General features: G+C 35.0%; 1 protein-coding gene across 1 annotated transcript in view; it reads left to right on the top strand.

Moving 5' to 3' along the window:
• LOC133332059 (titin) overlaps positions 1 to 21,247 on the top strand; it is a 139,275-nt gene that overhangs the window by 90,699 nt on the left and 27,329 nt on the right. The window contains exon 11 of the mRNA XM_061540440.1: positions 14,736 to 16,254. Within this exon, the coding sequence (XP_061396424.1) occupies positions 14,736 to 16,254 (1,519 nt within the window). The remainder of the gene's footprint in view (positions 1 to 14,735; positions 16,255 to 21,247) is intronic.

Raw genomic sequence — 21,247 nt, 5'->3', positions numbered from 1 at the left:
TTGAAATCGGTTCAGATTTAGATATACCTTCTATATCTGACCAAATGAAAAATTTAGTATAGGTTGCTGAATGACATGTTTATGAATTTCATTTTACTGGTCCTTTAAAAATGCGACGTCTGTTAGGATTCATCTGTAGAATATATCCAAAGTGGTGAAGGAAATCAAATAGCTCGTCCGACTTTACTACTTTCCTTACTGCTTTATAAAAATTTCAAAATAGTATAAATTAATTTCAAAATAGTATGCACATTATACTACTATAAAATAGGAGACATGGTTCATAATACATATTTTTTGGTTGTCCAGACCGCTGGCAAAAATGCCTGGTGTACTTGATCCTCTATATGTTAACCATTCGTTACCAAAACGTGTATAATTACATGACGACTGTCCCATAACTGTGTCTTTGTGAAATGTCTTCAACAAATAAATCCAAAACTATTACATTTTTCGCATATACTTTAATTGGTTAAAATTTGACAATAATGCCTACATATATTTAAGCATCTTATTATTATTCTTTGTCGATTTATGAATATCCGTATATCAAGGCATATAATGGTCCAATGTTATGGTATAGTCCCACTATTTTAGTGCTCCCAAATATTCTGTATTTTGGACATTTTTGGCACATTTTCAAACGAATTGGCTGTAATTTGGTACATTAAGCTCTTATTGGGTAGCAAATCTTGTCCATCCATGTTTTAGGATAGCTCCCAAATTACAGTACTCCCAATTATTCGGTATTGTAGGGAGCGGGGGCACGATTTTTAATTTTGGGGATTTTTGTCACTTTTGTTAAACGAATTGGTTCTTATTTGGTGGTCAAATCTCCCTATCAAAAATTTACCTTGGCATAGACCGCCATTTATGAACGCTCCCAACGAAATCAACTAATCCGAAACTATTCAATATACAATTCCCCAACTATAAAGGATTTTAAAAAATTGGCAATATAGCCCAAATATTGGTTGGGGAAAACCCCATTATGAAAATGTCGATAAAATCGGAGAAATGATTAAAGTTGACCGGCATGTTAGAAGTCGTAACATCGCCCAGGAGCTAAAATTCTATTATAAACCATTTACACAAAGCTGGATTCAAAAAAAGCTCGATGTTTGGGTGCCACACCAATTAACAGAAAAAATAGGATGGATCGAATTTCCATCTGTGAAGCCTTAGCTAAACGGAATGAGATAGACTCATTTATTAAACGGATGGTAACTGAGGATGAGAAATGGATCACATACAATAACCTTGTGCGAAAACGATCGTGTTCAAAGAGCGTTGAAGCACTTCAAACGGTGGCCAAAACAGGACTAACGGCCAGGAAGGTTCTGCTATGCATTTGGTGGGACCGGAAGGGGATTATTTATTATGAGTTGCTTCCATATGGCCAAACGCCAAATTCTGATCTCTACTGTCAACAACTGGACCGTTTGAAGATAGCAATTGACCAGAAACGGCCAGTATTGGCCAACAGTAGAGGTGTCGTGTTCCATCAGGACAACGTTAGGCCACACAAATCTACAGTGACTCGCCAGAAACTTGAGGAGCATGGTTGGGAAGTTGTAATGCATCCGCCATATAGTCAGGGCATGACATCTTTTTCTTGCGTTGCAAAATTTCTTAAAGGATAACAAAATATTGGTAGCTAGGGAGGATTGTGAAAATCGACTACTAGAGTTTTTTTTTGCAAATAGAGAGGGATAATGTCCTAGCCTTTAGACTTATGACTATTGGAGGTATTAAACATTGTTACGGCAAAAATTTGCCTCATTAGAATACTGGTTTTAGACCGCGTGTTTGTTTGGACCAAACAAACCCTTCAAGAACCCTTAAAATGCCGAAAATTGTGAGGGTGACTGAATATGGTGGCTACAAACTATGAATCTGGATGGAAAATCTGTTGCAATACTGTTTTAACCGCTACAAGAAGAACAATTTTGAATGCAAAATTGCACCCACTTTCATTAGATATGGCTACATCTATCAAAATACCGAAAATTTGTGGCGGTACCGTTACATGAGGGATATTTTAAAATATGGAACCTATAGGACATTTTAAGAGGAAGGTCTTTCGAGGTCTATGGAAATTATATGAAATTCACTTCAATTTCCAGACTCCGACTCGGGTTCTGTCATCTGGTTCCGATAAGATAATATGTTCCTAACTAACGTAAAAAATATTTTGGAGATATCTATTGTGTTGTTGTACTAGCAGGTCTGTTCATTAAATACGGACATCTTGAGTAGTTATAGGTGTCTTGCGTAATGTTAATAACTGTAATTTAGATTTTAGGTTGGGAATCTGATACAAATCTTTAAAAAGAGTGGCAAGGGCATGTGGTATACGTTATAATATATGTTACTGATACGTCCAATAACCCATCACATAAGGTTTTTCCAATGATTTAAGGGAACCCCATCGATTTTAATTTTTCAAGATTTTCAACGGGCTGGTAAATCAATACCTATGCTTGTTAAGGTTTGTAACTTTGCACATATATATTTGAAGATTTAAAAGAGAAGAAAAATAATTTACAAAACATGTTTGTTATTGTTTTGTTGTTGCTTTTTGTAATTAAAGAAAAGTCCTTATTTTTGATGGCGGGGATGATAACTCCTCACTGGAACATCGGAATCCAAAAATTCCAACGGTGTTAGAAAGAGTACATGTCTGGCTCTCGTATGAACTAGGATTATTGACCTCGCTCTAAAATTAACAAAATGGTGGACCTTTGAAAAAAATATTTTTGACCAAAAACCAAGTTAAAAAATAAGGAAGATCTTCACCGATTGGCTTTATCCTAGTTCATACGATAGCTATACACTCACAGAGAAACGTGTAAAAATTTGGAATCGATTGGGTTATTAGTTTTTGAGTTATCGTGCCCGCCATTGGCAAAAGAGAAAAACGCGTTTAAAGTTTGAGAAGCCCTTTAGCCGTTACTTGATGCTGACACAATAAATCGGCTATATTTTTAAGAGTTCTGGAGATTTTCACTTGAAATTTTGTAGGGACATTCTTGAATTAACGCAGATTCGAATTAAATAAAAAAAATTTTTTTTGACCCCGAGAATGGGGGGTCCCCTTAAATAAGAATTTCTGAAAAAACTGATTATGTTTTCAATCCCTCAAGACACCATCCTGTTTCCTGTCAATTACGTTATATAAATTATATACACATTGATACAAAATTTCCCCAAATATAGATAATTATAAAAAATATATTTTATATTTTTTTATGGACACCAAACATTTATTCTATTTTCATTCTTCAAAAAATATACGAGAAAAAGAAAAACACATATATAAATGTATTTTTTTTTTCAATTAAATTTTATATTAAATGTGACAGAAAGTAAAATTAACAAATCATAATTAACAATGTCTGTAGGAATAAAAAATATTTGTACTGCAGCCAAAAATAATATACTGTAAAAATTTTGTTTACAATATATAACTGGAGATCTGGTGCGCAGTTGATTATAATATCTTCAAAAAAATTGTATATACAAAACATTTTCAGGGTTGTGTTTTTGGCGGCACATTCCTATAAAAAAGAAAAAAATAATATCTAGAAAATCCCCTTTCCGTTTTCCCAAAACCAAACCATTGACAAAACACCACCGCTAATGATGATCTAACTGGATGCGAAAATACGAAACAAATTTGACGTCAATTCCAACAAAACAAAATATATATAAAAAATCATAAAGAAAAAATCTTTTATATACAAAATGGCAAAAAAGCAAGTTCAATAATACCACACGACATTTCTAGGGCAAGATGAAACAATAAAAAACGAACCTCTCGATTCGACACGAGAGATTTGAAATGGAAAATTAAAATAAAAAATAGACAAAAAAAAACTAGATTATAAAGAGACGAAAATCCCAAAATTCAGAATGAAAATGCAAAAAGATTAAATGTTAAGTGTGCAAGTTTTTGAAAAATGTGATGGATTAAAAAAAATCAAGACTTATTATGTGTATTAGGTTAATGGGGCTAACGCGTGTCAACCAAATGTGTTGCCTACAACCGTCAAAAATATATCAAAAACCCGTTTATGAATCTGACTTAAAACTTCGAAGTTGCGTTCCTAAATTGCTCAAGTGGAACAGACGAAATATTTAATTTATTCGAACCGATAGGTCACTGATGGAGAGAAGGTTTGATTTGCCAAAGCTTTTTTTTGGAATTTCGAACTATAAGTATCCGAAAAGTACTAAATTTGGTACAATTTAAATTTAGAGAAACTAATGGAGCTGACATTTTAAATTAACATTACCTTCGGAGTGTGGAGTTGGACATGTAGGTATTTTTAGTAACTTGTACTTATGTGACCGAAAAGTATTAAATGATACTAAATTTTATAAAATTTGGATTTAGGTGAAGACAGCACTGAAATTTGGAAATTATGGGTAATAAACGGTACTAAATTTGATACATTCTGGATTTAGAGCTGATATTTGGAATATAGATATTATTTTTAGAGTGTAGGTTTGGAGTATGTTGGAAATTTTTAAAATTTGTACTTATGTGTACTAAATGGTACTAAAGTTGGTTCAATATTGATTAACCCGATAGAGCTTGAATCCTTATATTTGGAATTAAAATTACTGTGGGATTATAGGATGGATGTATGGATTTGGTTTTGGAATGAATTGTACTAAATTTGATACAATTTTGATGCGATGGAACTAAAATTACTGTTAGAGTATATAATTGTTTGAGTAGTTTCGGAAATTTGTACTTATGTGTACTAAATGGTATTAATTTGGTACAATTTGGATTTAGGGTAATTCGATAGAACTGGAATCCACAAATTGGAAAATAAGATTGCTATTGGATTATATGATGTAGGAAGTTTTGGAAAGTACTTATGTGTACTAAATTTGATACAATTTGGAAATTTAAAACTGTACAAATTTGGAATTAAAATTACTGTTGGAGTGTAGGATTGGGATATGTCGGAAGTTTTGGAAATTTGTACTTATGTGTACAAAATGATACAAAATTTGGAACAATTTGGATTTGATAATGTTAATGTGCACCAAATTGTACTAATTTTTTTTAAAATTTGGATTTGGTGAAAAAGTAGAGGTCTAATCATGAAACAAAGAATTAGTTTCGGATATAAGTACTACAACAATATAAGTGGCAATATATTAAGTTGGGGGAAAATAAATCCATTATTTTTATATGAACTATATGAACTATGCTTCGGATTGTCCGATTGGGGCCAAATATGCTCCGTTTTGTTGCATGATTTGTTGCAATTTTAAAGGTGACTTCATAACCTTAGTACATAGTCGATTTTCACAATCCTCCTTAGATACAAATTTTTTATCATTAAATAAATTTAGCAACTTCCTAACCAAGCTGCCGAAATTTCTGGCTAGTCACTGTAGATGTGTGTGGCCTAGCGTTGTTCTGGTGGAACACGACACCTCTCCTGTTGGCCAATTCTGGCCGTTTCTGGTCAATTGCAATCTTTAAACGGTTCAGTTTTTGACAGTAGAGATCAGAATTTAGCGTTTGGCCATATGGAAGCAACTCATAATAAATAATTCCCTTTCAGTCCCACCAAATGCATAGCAGAACCTTCCTGGCCATTAGTCATGGTTTGGCCACCGTTTGATGTGCTTCGCCGCTCTTTGACCACGATTGTTTTCACACAGGGTTATCGTATGTGTTCCATTTCTCATCTGAAGTCACCATCCGTTTAAGTAATGGGTATATCTCATTCCGTTTGGCCAAGGCTTCGCAGATGGAAAATTAATCCATCCTATTTTTTCCTGGTAATTGATGTGGCACCCAAATGGTTTAAAACAGTTTTATGGTATTTTTTTTTAGCTCAAGGGCGATGTTACGACTGCTAACATGTCGCTCAACTTCGATTATTTCTCCGATTTTATCGACATTTTCATAATGGATTTTTTTTCTCCAACCTATATTACAACAAATATGGTAGTTTGTTTGGGATGGTACTCAAGTTTTAATTTTGGTCGATATTGGAGTAGCATTCGCTAACGAAGTAGCGAGCCTTATATTAAGCTGAGGGTATATATCTGTCGTTAACACCGACTGGAACCTTTTTTCTTCTTTCCATTTTCCATCTTTTTGCATAAATGTGCACGAACCACTTTTTTAATTTGTGTGGGTCAAAGGAGAACAAACCTTGCCGATCGTCCAAGGAGCAATCATCGGTCACATTAAACCAGTCTTGTGGTATTTATTTCACGGTTCAAAAAAATGAAGAACAAGACAAACAAGACTGGAAATAGAAGGAGGATATATTTTACAAAAATATTCCTTAATCGGTTCGACGGAAGACAACTGTAATACCCACAGACAAATATTTGATTTGGGAAAAATAAATCGATTATTTTTTTCGGCAGATGACTGTACTGATAGATTTATCGTAATGCATCGAACAAACTAGTTCAGATTTATGCTCGTTGGAAGGATGACATTTCGCAGTAAAAACCAGTGAGCGGAGCAGTATAGTCGGACGTGGCCGACCATCTAACTTTCTTTGGTACTACATTCTGAGCTTAGGCAATACTTCGCGATATTTGCACCCTCATGACCGACTAGAGGTCAACAAATACTATTATTGCTAATATTCAGTACAGCCTTTCTAATTACTTGTCCAGATTTCCTTCACCGTGGGTTGTGTTGTAATGTTCGGCTTTCAATTTTTGCCTATAGATGGACTCGAAAAAACACAAAAAAATAATGTTTCGGTCCATTTCATCCCAATATTATTATCTGATCATCACCGAAAATTATAGGCGTTGTCCTTGATCCTCTTAGAAAATTTCAAAACGATCCGCGCTATATTTTCACCCTCTAATGTGGTAATAGGTTACTAAATAATATATGAATACGTAAGTACCTGTAAATATTTGCTTGTAACTCCCACATCCGAGTACATACGACAATATAATTGGTATCAATTTAACGGCCAACGACTCCTCTTGGATATACTATCAACTTCTGGGGTCTATGTCCTTCAGGGGTAAATATATACGCCCCAGAATAAAGATTTTGTAATTTTTCACGCAAAATTCAGGGTTCATTTCCCCCGCTAAATATTGAGCGACCTTTATCTTTGGTCCGATCTCCTTCTCCATGTAAAATTTCAAGATGTTCGGACCATAACTGCGGTCTCTGGAGCGACCAGAAAAACCGACAAATATTAAGTATTTGGGCCATTTCATCCCCTAAATATTAACCGATCTTTACCAAAAACAATAGGGGTCTTCATTGACCAGAACTCATCTTACATGCAAAACTTCTTGAAGATTGGCCCATAACTGTGGCCTGTATCGTGTTTACAAATTATAATAGACAGACGGACGGACGGACACACATGTCTAGATCGACTCAGTTAGTCGAGATATGACGATCGGTATACTTAAAGGTGGGTCTAGGTCCAATATTTCGCGGCGTTACAAACTTTTGGGGCTGCACAAAGCTGTAATACCCTGACAACATAGTTGTGTAGGGTATAAAAATTATTTTGCTGTTGTATGTTTGGTGCATTCAGTTGTGAGTTACAGTGTGTTAAAAATGGAAGAGAATAAAGAGAAAATTCGGTACATTTTATAGATTTTGCCAAAGACGAAAATGCATGCCAAGCGGCTAAAATTGTGCGTGGCGTTTATGGTTCCAATACTGTAACAGACAATTACGTGCAATTTCGGTTTCGTTAGATACCGTTCAGGAATTTTTGATGTTAAAGATGCAGCTCGCGCAGGTAGGCCGGTCGTCGAAAATGTCGATAGAATCGGAGAAATGATCGAGAAATTCCTTTAAATTGGCAACAAATCATACAACAAAATATTTGGCCAAAATCGGACATTCCGAAGAATTTTAAATAAAGTCCTATAGTTTATATTAAAAGTAATGGATTTCCTATTTCCGAACCTAGTATATAATGCCTTTTCTTATTTCGAATTTATCCTTTAAGGTTTTTTTAATTAGTAAGCAACAAATGTCTATATTCAATTATCATACAAAATTTTACTTCACAGTCTTCATAATGAAATTAATTTTGTCTTTTGGGTAGTGGTTGGTTGACTAACCAACTGTTACAGCAAGATGTCATTTGAAATTTGTGTCAAGTTAATTCCACTTATTTTTATTAATTGCCGTTTATTTTCATTCTGAATTGTGGTTGACTGCAGACAAAATATGAAAAAAAAAACAAGAAATACTCAAAATAAATAAGAACACAAGAAAGCCAAACAAACAATGTACAAACAATGTTTACTAAGCGCTAAAATTTTAACAAAAGGCAGAGAAATGTAATAATTTCATTGTGAAATGGCAAGTGATCGTTGACCCCCTACCCCTTTCTAGTAACAGTATTTGATGGCCAACTGAGATCGACTGATACCCAAAACGAATTGGCCATAAAATGTGTTCGTGTGCCTCCCTTCTGTTTGGACTTTATTTTCTTTTCTTTGTTTTATGCCATAATCACAATTTTCTGGTCGCTGCTGCTGGCTAGCAGACAGACAGACAGTTAGGCAAAGAGACAAATAGCTTTCCACGATTATGGCCCCCCGTTTCCCCACTTAAGTGTCTATGTACATGGGATACCGACCAACAACAATTTAGATCAATTCGCGGTAATTGTGTATGCGTGGTATCCATGTTTATTTGTTGGATTGCACGCGTGTGTGTGTGGCTGTATCTTAACGAGCCTGGCGGCTGTCCGAGTATATCAAACAAAAAAATTCGTGGGTGGTTGGTTGGCGTATTTTCATTTGTCGCTGTTGTTTTTCAATATCTCGTATATTTTTCATATTTCGCTTTTTTACTTTTCATTCTACAAAACGTTGTATGATTGTTCGGCCAGTGTTGTTTCTTTTTTCGTTCATATTTTCACCACAGTTAGCAAAGTTATTGTTGTTTTCAAATTTTGTTGTTTTCTCTCAAATGTTTGGCTAATGTTTTCTTGTTGCTCATAATTAAGAATCTTGGCTAAATGATTGTAAACATTCGCCGTAATATAAACGAAACAAAATTGAAATCATTAGCATTCATTGTTCTAAATACAAACATACACATACATACATATGGGTGTGAGTTTGTATGTACAAATTCTTCACTGCAGTTGTTTTGACATCATAGTCTTAGGAAAATCTACCAATTTGAATTGTTTTGATTTTCCATTGATTTGTTTAAATTGAAATTCGATGACGAATTTGTTGTTTGATCGGTGGGTCTACTGGACAGGATGTGTGAAAGAATGTTGAAATGAAAATAAATATTTATTAGATTGTGGGCTATGTTCGGAATTTTCCTGTTATATAAAATGTAAACAAAACAATTGTCGGCCATGATTGAAATTATTAAATTGGAAGGCGCACCCGATGCATCTAGGAAGGTGCAACCGATATACTCTTGTCGTGAATTATGACCTCACCAAAATGTTCACTAGTCAATTGCATTTTTCTGGCAAATTGCTGTAAAAAACACAACACATGAGAGTATGTTAAGGCGTACTGAGTATATTTATGCTAAAAGTTTTCAAATTGTCATATGGAAATGACTTCAGCGGTAGGCATTACTTGTAATATACGATATAAGATATTTCAGAGAAAATTGTAATCGATGCTTGTAATTTTGATGGTACCAATGACAAATTTGTCGAATTGTAAAATTGAGAAAAGACAATTAAAACGTTATAAAATCGACTTCTCTTTATTGAAGGCCCCACCTAAAATCTTATGAACAATTTTTTTTTTGTGGATGAAATTTGAGTTCGGTTCAATAAATAAAAGACGAATGGGACACATAAGAAGTCGAGTTAAAAGGACGAAATGTTCTACAGAAATGTTATCTTAAAAAGTCAGTACAATAGCTTCAAATCAGGATATGCATCAATCTCTTTATTTATAATATGGTACCCAGCAAAACATTAATCTCCGAACGAATATTTCCTTCTAGGGTATTCACATACTCACCACTATGAGCTTTCAAACCCCAGATCATGACCTCGATTTTGTCTCACAGTTTAATTTTTATCGAATTTCGTAGATACCAAATAATAGCTAAAAAAATTAAAAAAAAAAATCCAAAATTTTTTGGAAAACTATAAAAATGTTCCAATTAATACGCCATTGTCTACGAATCCCATAGTATTTCATATGCTCAAATCAGGCGAAAAGGTACAGTGATGATTTGTTTTTCTTTGTCTTCTGCAAACTCATTCTATATAAAATAAAAATAAATGAATACAACGATTTAAACATTTGATGATGTATGCCATTTGTTGGAATATATTATACCTATTCTTTGCAAAATTTGCGTCCTCTTTTTCTACTTTTATAAGATTCTAGCACAGAAAATCTTATATTTGCGAATAATCAAAAATTTAAAAAGTTTTCTGAACTACAATACATCAACGTTCAGAAAACTTTTTAAATTTTTGAGTATTCGCAAATTTAAATTTTTTGCGCTAGGATCTTGTAAAAGTAGAAAAAGACGATGGAAACATAAGAATATCGATTTTTGACATAAGGGCTCTATTAAAATATCTTCTTGTGATATTTAATTTACAGCTCAAGAAAATATGGACGAAAAATACGCACCAGATTAGGGATAAGTAAATCGACTTTCGGTTAATCGACTTTTTGTATTGAAAAGTCTGAAAGTCGAAGTCGACTTTTGATCTTTGAGAAAATCGCAAAGTCGACCTTTCAAAATCGACTTTCGATCTTCTTCAAACATACTTGGTTTATTGTCTCAAATTACTCAAAATTTACACATTCTAAAACATTATTTTTAATTAAAAAAAATTAGTCCATTTGGTATTTGTCGTTAAAAGTTGAAAATCGATTTTGAATAGGGTTGACAACATCGAAAGATCGAAAAGCCGACTTTTTAGTTAAAGGTAAAAATCGACTTTTTGGTCAGCGGCAAAAATATAGAAGAGAATATGTTTTCAAAAATATTCCTGACTTTTGTGAGGTAGTTATCAGAGATTATGAACTTCGATATGGATATATGGTTAGTTTAAATATAAAATTCTGCATAGTTTAGACTCCGAAAGATTCTCCATTCGCTTTATATTATGTATTCGCTTCATATGAAATTTTAAATTATTCAACATGTTCCCCCTATTGACGGGGGTACCAAAAGGTGTAGACTGATAGTTCCCATCTTCAGCATTGATCTGAGTTTGGTGAAATATTAGAATCTGCATTCAACGGATCAAATCGGACACTCCATCAGCTTCATATGAAATTTCAGAATTTTGAAAATTTGCTTCGTGGAAAAAGCGGAGAGAGGTTTGGTAAAAATATTACGAAGTGAATTTGACATATTAACAAAACACAATATCAGACTGTTGTCCTGGCCTTCATATTAGGTTTACTTGGAATATGCAATTTGAATGAGCATATGATTCGGAAAAGAATAATGTGTCCATCAAACATTATATTAGGATGGGGAAAAATAAATAAATTATAAAAATGTCAATAAAATCAGATAAATAATCGAAGTTTACCGGCATTTTAACAGTCGACGATAAAACTGTTTTAGACCATTTACACATAGCTGGATTAACAGAAAACAGAAAACAATTGGATGGATCGAATTTTCATCTGCGAATCCTTGGCCAAATGGAATGAGGTAGACCCATTTCTTAAACGGATAGTGGCTGGAGATGAGAAATGGATCACATACGATAACCCTGTGTGAAAACGATCGTGGTCAAAGAGCGGTGAAGCACCTCAAACGGTGGCCAAACCAGAACTAACGGCCAGGAAGGTTCTGCTATGTATTTGGTGGGACTGGAGTGGGATTATTTATTATGAGTTGCTTTCATATGGCCAAACGGTAAATTCTGATCTCTACTGTCAACAACTGGACCGTTTGAAGAAAGCGAGAGCAGGACTTCTATGAGAGTGGCATTATGAAGGTACCTTTTAAATGGCAACAAATCATACAACAAAATGGTGCATATTTGGATATTCAAATCGGATATTCTGAAGCATGTTAAATTGTTCTTACAAAAATAATCGATTTCTTTTTCCCCAACCTAATATATACGTTCGGAAAGTAAAGAGTTTTAATATTTTGTCTCTATTGCTAATAAAAGTTTCTAAAAAAAGTTTCGAAGCATTTTTTATTTTCATTGCCTATTGTCAAATGCAGATACGCGTGAAATATATGCAAATAGGTAAGAGGACATGATCATCAAATTGTTGTTATTGAAAAGTAATTATCCTGAAGATAAAAATTCTTCTTCCTCAAGCTAAAAATAAAGTTCACCGGGATAATCATTACACAAGTATTTGTTTATGTTTTCAAAATGATCCAAACATGTTTTGTGTATATACTGGGACTTCTAAACATAAAACCCTAATAAAATCAATCGAATTTAGTAAATTTCGATAATTTTTGTACTAAGTAATTAGAACTTTTAATTATCTTCCACCACTAACAGACAGTGTTAATATAAATACGATCTGGGTCATCAAATGTTCAGTTGCCAGCTAAACCTTTATCGCGCCAAAATTTTTTCCTCTGGGTTTTTAATATAGCCGCAAAGGGGTTTGAATCCCGATGAGGAATTTTCTATCCCTCCAAAATATTTTTGCATTTTTGAATCACATATTGGTATTGCAATTAGTTTCAAATATAAAAACCTGTCTATTTTTGCAGCTTCCATAAATGAAATAAAATATAATACTCGTCAGTTCGTAAGTGTGTTGCAACTACTTGTCAGAAAGCAGTACGAAATGTCTATACACCGAATTAATTTAAAAGGATGCCTCTTTCCAGGATTTTACTTACAAAACACCTTCTTCTAAATTTCTTTTGGGTCTAAAACTTTAACTTTGTTATTTGTATTACCTCAATCAAAATACCACAAAATCAAGTGAAAGGTCAGACCCGCCGAATTTCATATATAAATTTTACTTATTTAATGTGTGTTTATGTGTCAATGGCGTGGTGAAACGAGGTGCATAGGGTTTGCGTGTGCTGGAGGGGCTAGAGGTTTCGGCTGCATCATGGACTGGTGTGCCAGTTCTAGTTGTTTCCAACAACAACACTTCTTTCTTGTGTGCAGCATCAACAGTTTCTTCAGGTTCGACATTTATCCTTGTGGTACTGGTGACAGTCTTCTTTTCAATTGTCACTGAAGCTGAGCCGGACATATCTTGAGTAAGACTTTGGGCCACACTGTCGTCATCGGTCATGTCTTCGAGATCCAATTCGGAGGTGGACAAGCCCAAGAAGGCAACGCTGTTCGAAACATCAACGGGGTTTATGGCGGCCACCTCTACCTTACCTGCTGTTGCGGTGCTCATTTTCTTGATGGTAAGCGAGAAACAAAGTTGTCGTCATCACCCTTAATGGGTGTACCATTCAAGGCCCATTCTACGGTGACCTGGGGTTTGGCCTTAATAACAACTTCCAACTGGACAGTTTCGCCAAGTTCGGCTGTTTGATCTTGAATTTGCTTTACAAATTCCAAGTATTGTTCCTCTTCTTCTTCGACTTCTTCCTCTTCAACTTCTTCGACCACTTCTTCTTCTTCCTCATCTTCGCCAACATCCTCGACCACAACTTCTTGTATTGTGTATATAACATTCTACTAGTTGGCGCATGTGATTTCTGCTCTCTTTTACAAAAAAAAAATGAACTGTTTCTAGAACCTGGCATACCCTCAAAGACTGATTTTAGTTTTTATGCATATGTACGAATTTAACTACGTATATCTACCGAATATCATTCTTTCTAAAAATATTCATAGGTTTCAGTTGGTTATATTGATATATACTTAATTTATAGGATTCACTTAGTACGTTACGAAGTTTCACACACTTAAATCGGTTTAAAAATTTGCATATGTATTGATAACATTTAATTTTTTTGTTTCTGTAATAATACAATGACCCCACACTGCCTCTGATATGATATCTATTAAAACACTTTGTATAATAATTCACATTAAAAAGATGGCTAATGGAAGTGATGACATGTTCCATAAATTGTTCGAATTTTTCTTTTCGTTCTTTTTTTTCCCACACAGAACACGTCCTATATTAGATAGATTCGACGATTGATTATTCAACTAAGGTTGATCAGTTTCGCTTTTGTCTCTTACAATAAATACAAAATTCTAATTAGCTTCCACTCATTTCCATGGGGCCGGATACATTTATATGCCAACGATTTTAATGCATATCCAACAAGTTGTTATTGGCAATACAACAAAATCCGAAAAAAATCTATAGCAAAATAAAAACAAATCAGAAGTGGAGGTAGAGAAATGAGTGTTTTTTGCTTTTTTCATAAAAATATACATATATGTTTTTCAAGCAATATTGGAAAAATAACCCAAATACAAACATCTTCCATGGTGAAGAAACCGAATTTTCTCTATTGCAGAAATTCACCATAGTGAAGATCACACATCGTAAAATATTGGCGAGATCGAAAATATACTCAACACACACGATGGATGTGGGAACAAACATGTACGGATATCGACGCACACACACACACGCACACTAATTCATTCATCCATTTTTCATTTTTCTGCTCGCTCGTCGCTCACTCTTTCACTCACTAACCCACACACACACACACACACACACATGTAGCGTGAAAATTTTCGTACAAATGATTTCATACTCAAAACTCACCATTACTCATTGGTTTCTAATGATTTTTTTTGGCAAACTATTTTCAGTATGAATACGGCCGCGTAACGCTCATAATACCCCAAGCTTATCCAAACGACGCTGGAGTCTATGTACTGACAGCTAAAAATTTAGCAGGTGAAGCTTATAGTTCGTGTAACGTGATTGTCAAAGGACGTCTGCCAAACGAGACGTCCGATTCGGAAATGGCTTCGGATATGGAACCCGTCAAGCCAACGGTACAGTTGTCGCTTAAAGATGTCTCGATTGTCGAGGGTAAACCAGTTCGTCTCGATTGTATAATTGTGGGCCAGCCCGAGCCCGAAGTGATTTGGTATCACAACGAAAGGCCCATCAAGGAATCGGCCGATTTGAAATTGCTCTTCCAGGGTGACAAGTGTTCGCTCGTCATCGAGGAGGCATACCAGGATGATGCTGGCAACTACAAAGTGGTGGCTATTAATTCGGCGGGTGAAGCTACAAGCAGCTGTGAGGTTAAGATTGCACCATCTGCCGAATCGGAAACTGCCTCAGTAGCCGAGTCGGAGACGAAAAAAGAAGAAGAGGTGGTGACTGAGGAAAAGGTGACCAAAACAGTAACCGTTGAAAAAGAAACGGCCGCTGTCCAAGAAGTTGTGGTCGAAGATGTTGGCGAAGATGAGGAAGAAGACGCCCAAGAAGAAGAAGAAGTGGTCGAAGAAGTTGAAGAGGAAGAAGTCGAAGAAGAAGAGGAACAATACTTGGAATTTGTAAAACAAATTCAAGATCAAACAGCCGAACTTGGCGAAACTGTCAAGTTGGAAGTTGTTATTAAGGCCAAACCCCAGGTCACCGTAGAATGGGCCTTGAATGGTACACCCATTAAGGGTGATGACGACAACTTTGTCCTCTCTTCCAGTGGAGACAATTTCTCCCTTACCATCAAGAAAATGAGCACCGCTACAGCAGGTAAGGTAGAGGTGACCGCCAGAAACCCCGTTGGTGTTTCGAACAGCGTTGCCTTCTTGGGCTTGTCCACCTCCGAATTGGATCTCGAAGACATGACCGATGACGACAGTGTGGCCCAAAGTCTTACTCAAGATATGTCCGGCTCAGCTTCGGTAACAATTGAAAAGAAGACTGTCACCAGTACCACAACCCAATCTGAGGTTAGGTCATCGAATGCCGAACCTGAAGAAACTGTTGATGCTGCACCCAAGAAAGAGGTGTTGTTGTTGGAAACAACTAGAACTGGCACACCAGTCCATGATGCAGCCGAACCCTCTAGCCCCTCCGGCACCCGCAAGCCCTATGCACCTCGTTTCACCACGCCCTTGGCCGGTAAAATCGTCGATCAAGGCGCTGATGTCAGCATGGAAGCCGTCATTGATGGTTTCCCCTCACCCGACATCAAGGTCGAAAAGAATGGCTATGATTTGCCTCAAAATGGTCGCATTACTGTCGAAAAGAACAGCAACCATGTCACCATTGACTTTAAGGATGTTAATCATTCGGATGCTGGCCGCTATGCCGTCACCGCCAGTAATGTAGCTGGCCAAGCAACAAGCACCGCCGATTTGATTGTCAAAAGTAAGTAAATGATATGAATTCTCGAATTGTGTAGATGTATGGGTGGTTGGTTTCGTGATGATGATGGTGGTGGTGTGCTGTGGTGCTGGTCCCACTGCTGCATAAATCAACCAAAGTATATTTTTTGCTGTATATTTAGAAGTTTATAAATATTTAGAAGAAAACAGAAGCAAACAAAGCAAAAAAATAACACAGCGACAGGCAAATAAATTTCTATGCCAGAACATGTAGGAGGAGTAGAGTGGCCAGCTTTCATCCTATATGTACATTTATATATGAAATATTGTTGTGGTAAATATATATCAACGGAAAATATATATGCCGATTTTTTCGTTTTGCTTGGCATTGTGTGTTTATGCTATAGCCCAGATGAACTATTAGCAAATGTTGAGAAAATACAAAAGAAATACAAGAATTTTTCTTTTAATCTTTGAACACATAAAAAAAGCAAAAGCAGCAGCACTTCTGACGTCCCGCAGTCACGTTAGTACTTTAGACAAGTGTTAATCGTGAACATGAAAATAATTCTATTCTTGTTTCGTACAAATGGATGGGGATGTTAATGAAAATCCTAGGTTGTTAGTTGTTTTCTTTTTCGTTTATTGTTTTTGTACAGATATGTCAAAACGTTGGTGGAATGGGGAATGGTGGGTATGGTGGCACAAAAGTTTATTTGTTTCTAAAGCCACCTGTTGGTAGATGTAAATCGGTGTGACCGTTTTATTGCGACATATAAATCGATTTCTGGAAATAATAACCATTAAATTTAGGTAAACAGATCAAATATTTACCGGCTCAAACACTTGATGATAAAAATATAGACTCATTAAACCCATTTAAAAAACTGGCATTAATTTGATACTCTTAATATAGACATTGAAAACTTGTTTTTCATCCATGGTGCAAGCCCGGAAGGGTTGACATCTCCCTACCCAATATTCCCAAGATAATACTGACCCTTAGCATTCCCAGTAAAAGACATTCCACCCATTAAAGTATGTTTTGTCATTCTTTGACGTGCACTTCCGCATTAATTCTTAGCCTTCTCTCTTTTGCAAATATTCTCACTTCTTTCACAATTTAGTAGCACTTTAATATGTTGTGACCTGAATCATAGTATATATCTGAAGTCTGGGTCAAGATAAAACTTCCCATTGAGCTCATAGATTGTAATTTAAAATCAGCAAACATTATTTAAAGTGTCTACCAGCTACGAGTAAGTAATCCTTAGCTTTGTTTGGCATCTTGCACACAGGGACATGTAAATTAGAAGAGCTGATTCTATTATGTTTGGACTTCCTAAATTTATGTCAGGCCCTTAACATCGGGAATCCATGAATAGTAATAAATTTTTAGGCCAGACTGGCAATGGAAAGGTCTACCAAGTGAAACAGCAAAGAATGCGGTTCATTTCCTTATCCCTATTGAATCCTTTTCTCATTTTATTGTCCAAAATCATCATAGACTTCGGCAGACATCTTTCTAGGCTCAATTCAGTACGTTATGCCAAATTTCGTGCAAATCGAAGGATATATATGGACTTTGGTGCACCATTTACATGAAATCGGACGAAACTATATATGGGAGCTATATCTAAATCTGGACCGATTTTCTCGAAACTTGGCAGACATCACTCTAGGCTCAATTCAATACGTTATGCCAAATTTCGTGCAAATCGAAAGATATATAGGGACTTTGGTGCACCATTTACATGAAATCGGACGAAACTATATATGGGAGCTATATCTAAATCTTGACCGATTTTCACGAAACTTGGCAGACATCATTCCAGGCTCAATTCAGTACGTTATGCAAAATTTCGTGCAAATCGAAAGATATATAGCGACTTTGGTGCCCATGTACATGAAATTGGACGAAACTATATATGGGAACTATATCTAAATCTGGAGCGATTTTCTCGAAACTTGGCAGACATCATTCTAGGCTCAATTCAGTACGTTATGCCAAATTTCGTGCAAATCGAAAGATATATAGCGACTTTGGTGTACCATTTACATGAAATCGGACGAAACTATATATGGGAGCTATATCTAAATCTGGACCGATTTTCACGAAACTTGGCACACATCATTCTAGACCTAAATGATTAGGCTGTACCAAATTTCGTGCAAATCGAAAGATATATAGGGACCGTTTACATTAAATCGGTTAAATATATATATGGGAGCTATATCTAAATCTGAACCGATTTTTCCCAATTTCAATAGGGTTCGTCCTTGGGCCAAATAAGTGACCTGTGCCAAATTTCATTCAAATCGGATCATAAATGCGACCTGTACTTTGTTTACAATTTAACATCTACAGACGGACAGACGGACGGACGGACGGACATGCATAAATCGACTCAGAAAGTGATTCTATGCATATTCTCAAAAGGAACCATGTGTCTATCTCGTTTCCTTTTGCCTGTTACAAACATATGCACAAAGACATAATACCCTGTACCACAGAGTGGTTAAGGGTATAAAAAATGTTCAGCACAAATCTCCCATTTCTCCTATTTATTCAAGCCATTTCGTTCCAAAAAAAATCTCCCTTCGAATTTAGCAATGAAGTAGTGTCAATATTCAAAGGACGCTTAGGTCAGCTTGACCCTTCGCCTTTGTGCCTCCAGGAAGTTACTTCGTTCAGGGTTTCGCTTACTCACTTATTCCTTCCTTCTTCAACCATAGATATCTCGAGGTTTTCACAGCGGCTATATCTTCGTTGCTATCCCTATATTTTCTAATGGTCATTAGGATTGTAGAATTACTTTGAGAAGAATATGCCACTTTAACATTAAATATAGCAGAATATATTTAATATCGTAGTGGTGTCAGGAACAAATTTTGGAAATTTCAAGATTTTAAATACACTTTTCTTATTATGATTTTTTAATTTTTCATTCAGTTTTTAACAACTCGAAATATTTGTCGGAATCCTCCACATAACAAAAGAATTCTATGTGGATTTATTCATGCTACTAATATTATGACTCTTGGTACAGAAAATGGTCCCACAAAATCTTATCGGACCATATTCGATATTTTAAAGGTTTTAACCACAATTTGCAACTGAGTTGAATATTCGAAAAATAAGCAAAATTGATTAGCCCCCATATCAACGTCTCGATTAATTTTAAGAATTTTCGGAGTTCTAGGCTCAGTTCCGAACCGAAGCTGTCTTTAGTTTTTCGATATTTTGAAGATTTTAACTAAATTTTGCATTCGAATTGATTATTCGAAAAAAGCAAATTTTTTTTAAAATAGGTCCATGTCTCGTTTCATTTTAAATCCTAGGCTTAGTTCCCAACAGAATCTGTTGTTTTTTTAGTTTTTCGATATTTTGAAGATTTTAACCACATTTTGCCATCGAATTGAGAATTTGTAAAATATGCAACATGTTATTTAATTTAGATCCGTGCTTTAACTAATCTCCCTATCAAAGTCTCAGACCATTTTAAGTATTTCTAGAGTCCTAGGATCAATTCCCAACAGAAGTTATTATTTCTTGTTTTGAGTAAAAAAAAATTTTTGCAGAAAATATCCCATCAAATTTTAAGTATTGCGATGGTTCTAGGCGCATTCTCATGAACGGATGTAAATAAGCATTCGGAGTTTTTGGTAGGCAAAAAATTTCTTTCTAGAAAATATTCTATGTAAGGTCATAAGGGTTATCAATTTTAAAATCTGTAATTTAGTACTGCATTTTCTTAGGAACTAAGACCCATCCTGTGTCCACTAATTGGCATAGCTCTGATAGGAAAGACTAGACCTATTTTTGGTCTCTTGGATACTCACTTCATGGTGAAGGGTATAAAAGATCTGCCTGTGGAAATATTCAAAACAAAATTTACAAATCATTGGTGAGCCGCATAACTACGCCGGAACATTATTTATAACAGATATCTATTCCAAAAAATATTGTAATTTCTTGTTCCAATTTTGTTGGATGGACAAGAATGTACATAAAACCTATTAGAAACGGCGAACTTCGTGTTGCCTTAATTAAATTTCTTCATTCGAAAAGCAATTTCACAAATATTCTTTTTCAAAAACAAGATTTTTCAATTTCCGAATTAATAGTAAAAATCAACACAGAAACATTTAAGAATCGTAATATCCGATTATATCGATAAATTCAGTCCACTTAACTCTTCTCTCGCACATCTTATTCTAAGTCGATTAATTAGTATAACCTCAATAATTGCAGGAAATGCAAAATGTAAACAACTTTATTTTTGTTTTTGATTTTTTTGTTCACCTAACAACCTACAGATGTTTGGACATCTCTGATTTGTAAACATTTATCGTTTATATGATAAACAAATGTTTGCAAAACATCAATTTTTTTCTATTTCCCTTCATGAAATTTCTATCGATATTCTCGGTCATTTTGTTTGCATCATTTTGTTGACTGCATCACTGTGGTGTGTGTGTGCCAAGTGCATGAATAAAATGTCAAAAACCATTTTTAAAACATGAGAAAACATTTTTAAATATTTACACATTCAAGTCCACCAAAAATTACACACCATGCCTTTAAGAAAACCCTACCCCTTTCCCAACACGTCCGTGGACAATATTTAGCGCGGTTAGTGAAAATTTCAAAATCGAAACAAATAATTTCTACAAGAAAGACAAAACTGACAATTAAGTTTTGGCAAACAAAAAGATTTTGTTTCATAAATGTAAACATAGACAACGGCATCAAAGAAGAGAGATGGAAAATGAAAGGAAACCACAAAACCGAATAAATAAAATTACAAAATTTATATTTGCAAAATGTTTGATATTGTTGGTCGCGGGTTTTCGTTCAAAATTTTCTCTTTCTATTTTATTTTTTGGCTATATACACATATACATACATATATCTATCTATATAGATCTTTCATTTTGTCGATATTTTATACAACTAACAATCATCGTCATTCATGTGTGTTTACATATACAAACGTACATATATAATTTGCTCTAAACTTTATATAAAACCA

This window comes from Musca vetustissima, unplaced genomic scaffold (genome assembly GCF_032173495.1).
Source record: "Musca vetustissima isolate MV318-11 ecotype Yass unplaced genomic scaffold, APGP_CSIRO_Mvet_v1 utg1998, whole genome shotgun sequence".
Taxonomy (NCBI): Eukaryota; Metazoa; Arthropoda; class Insecta; order Diptera; family Muscidae; genus Musca; species Musca vetustissima.
This window is presented reverse-complemented; position numbering and strand designations above follow the sequence as displayed.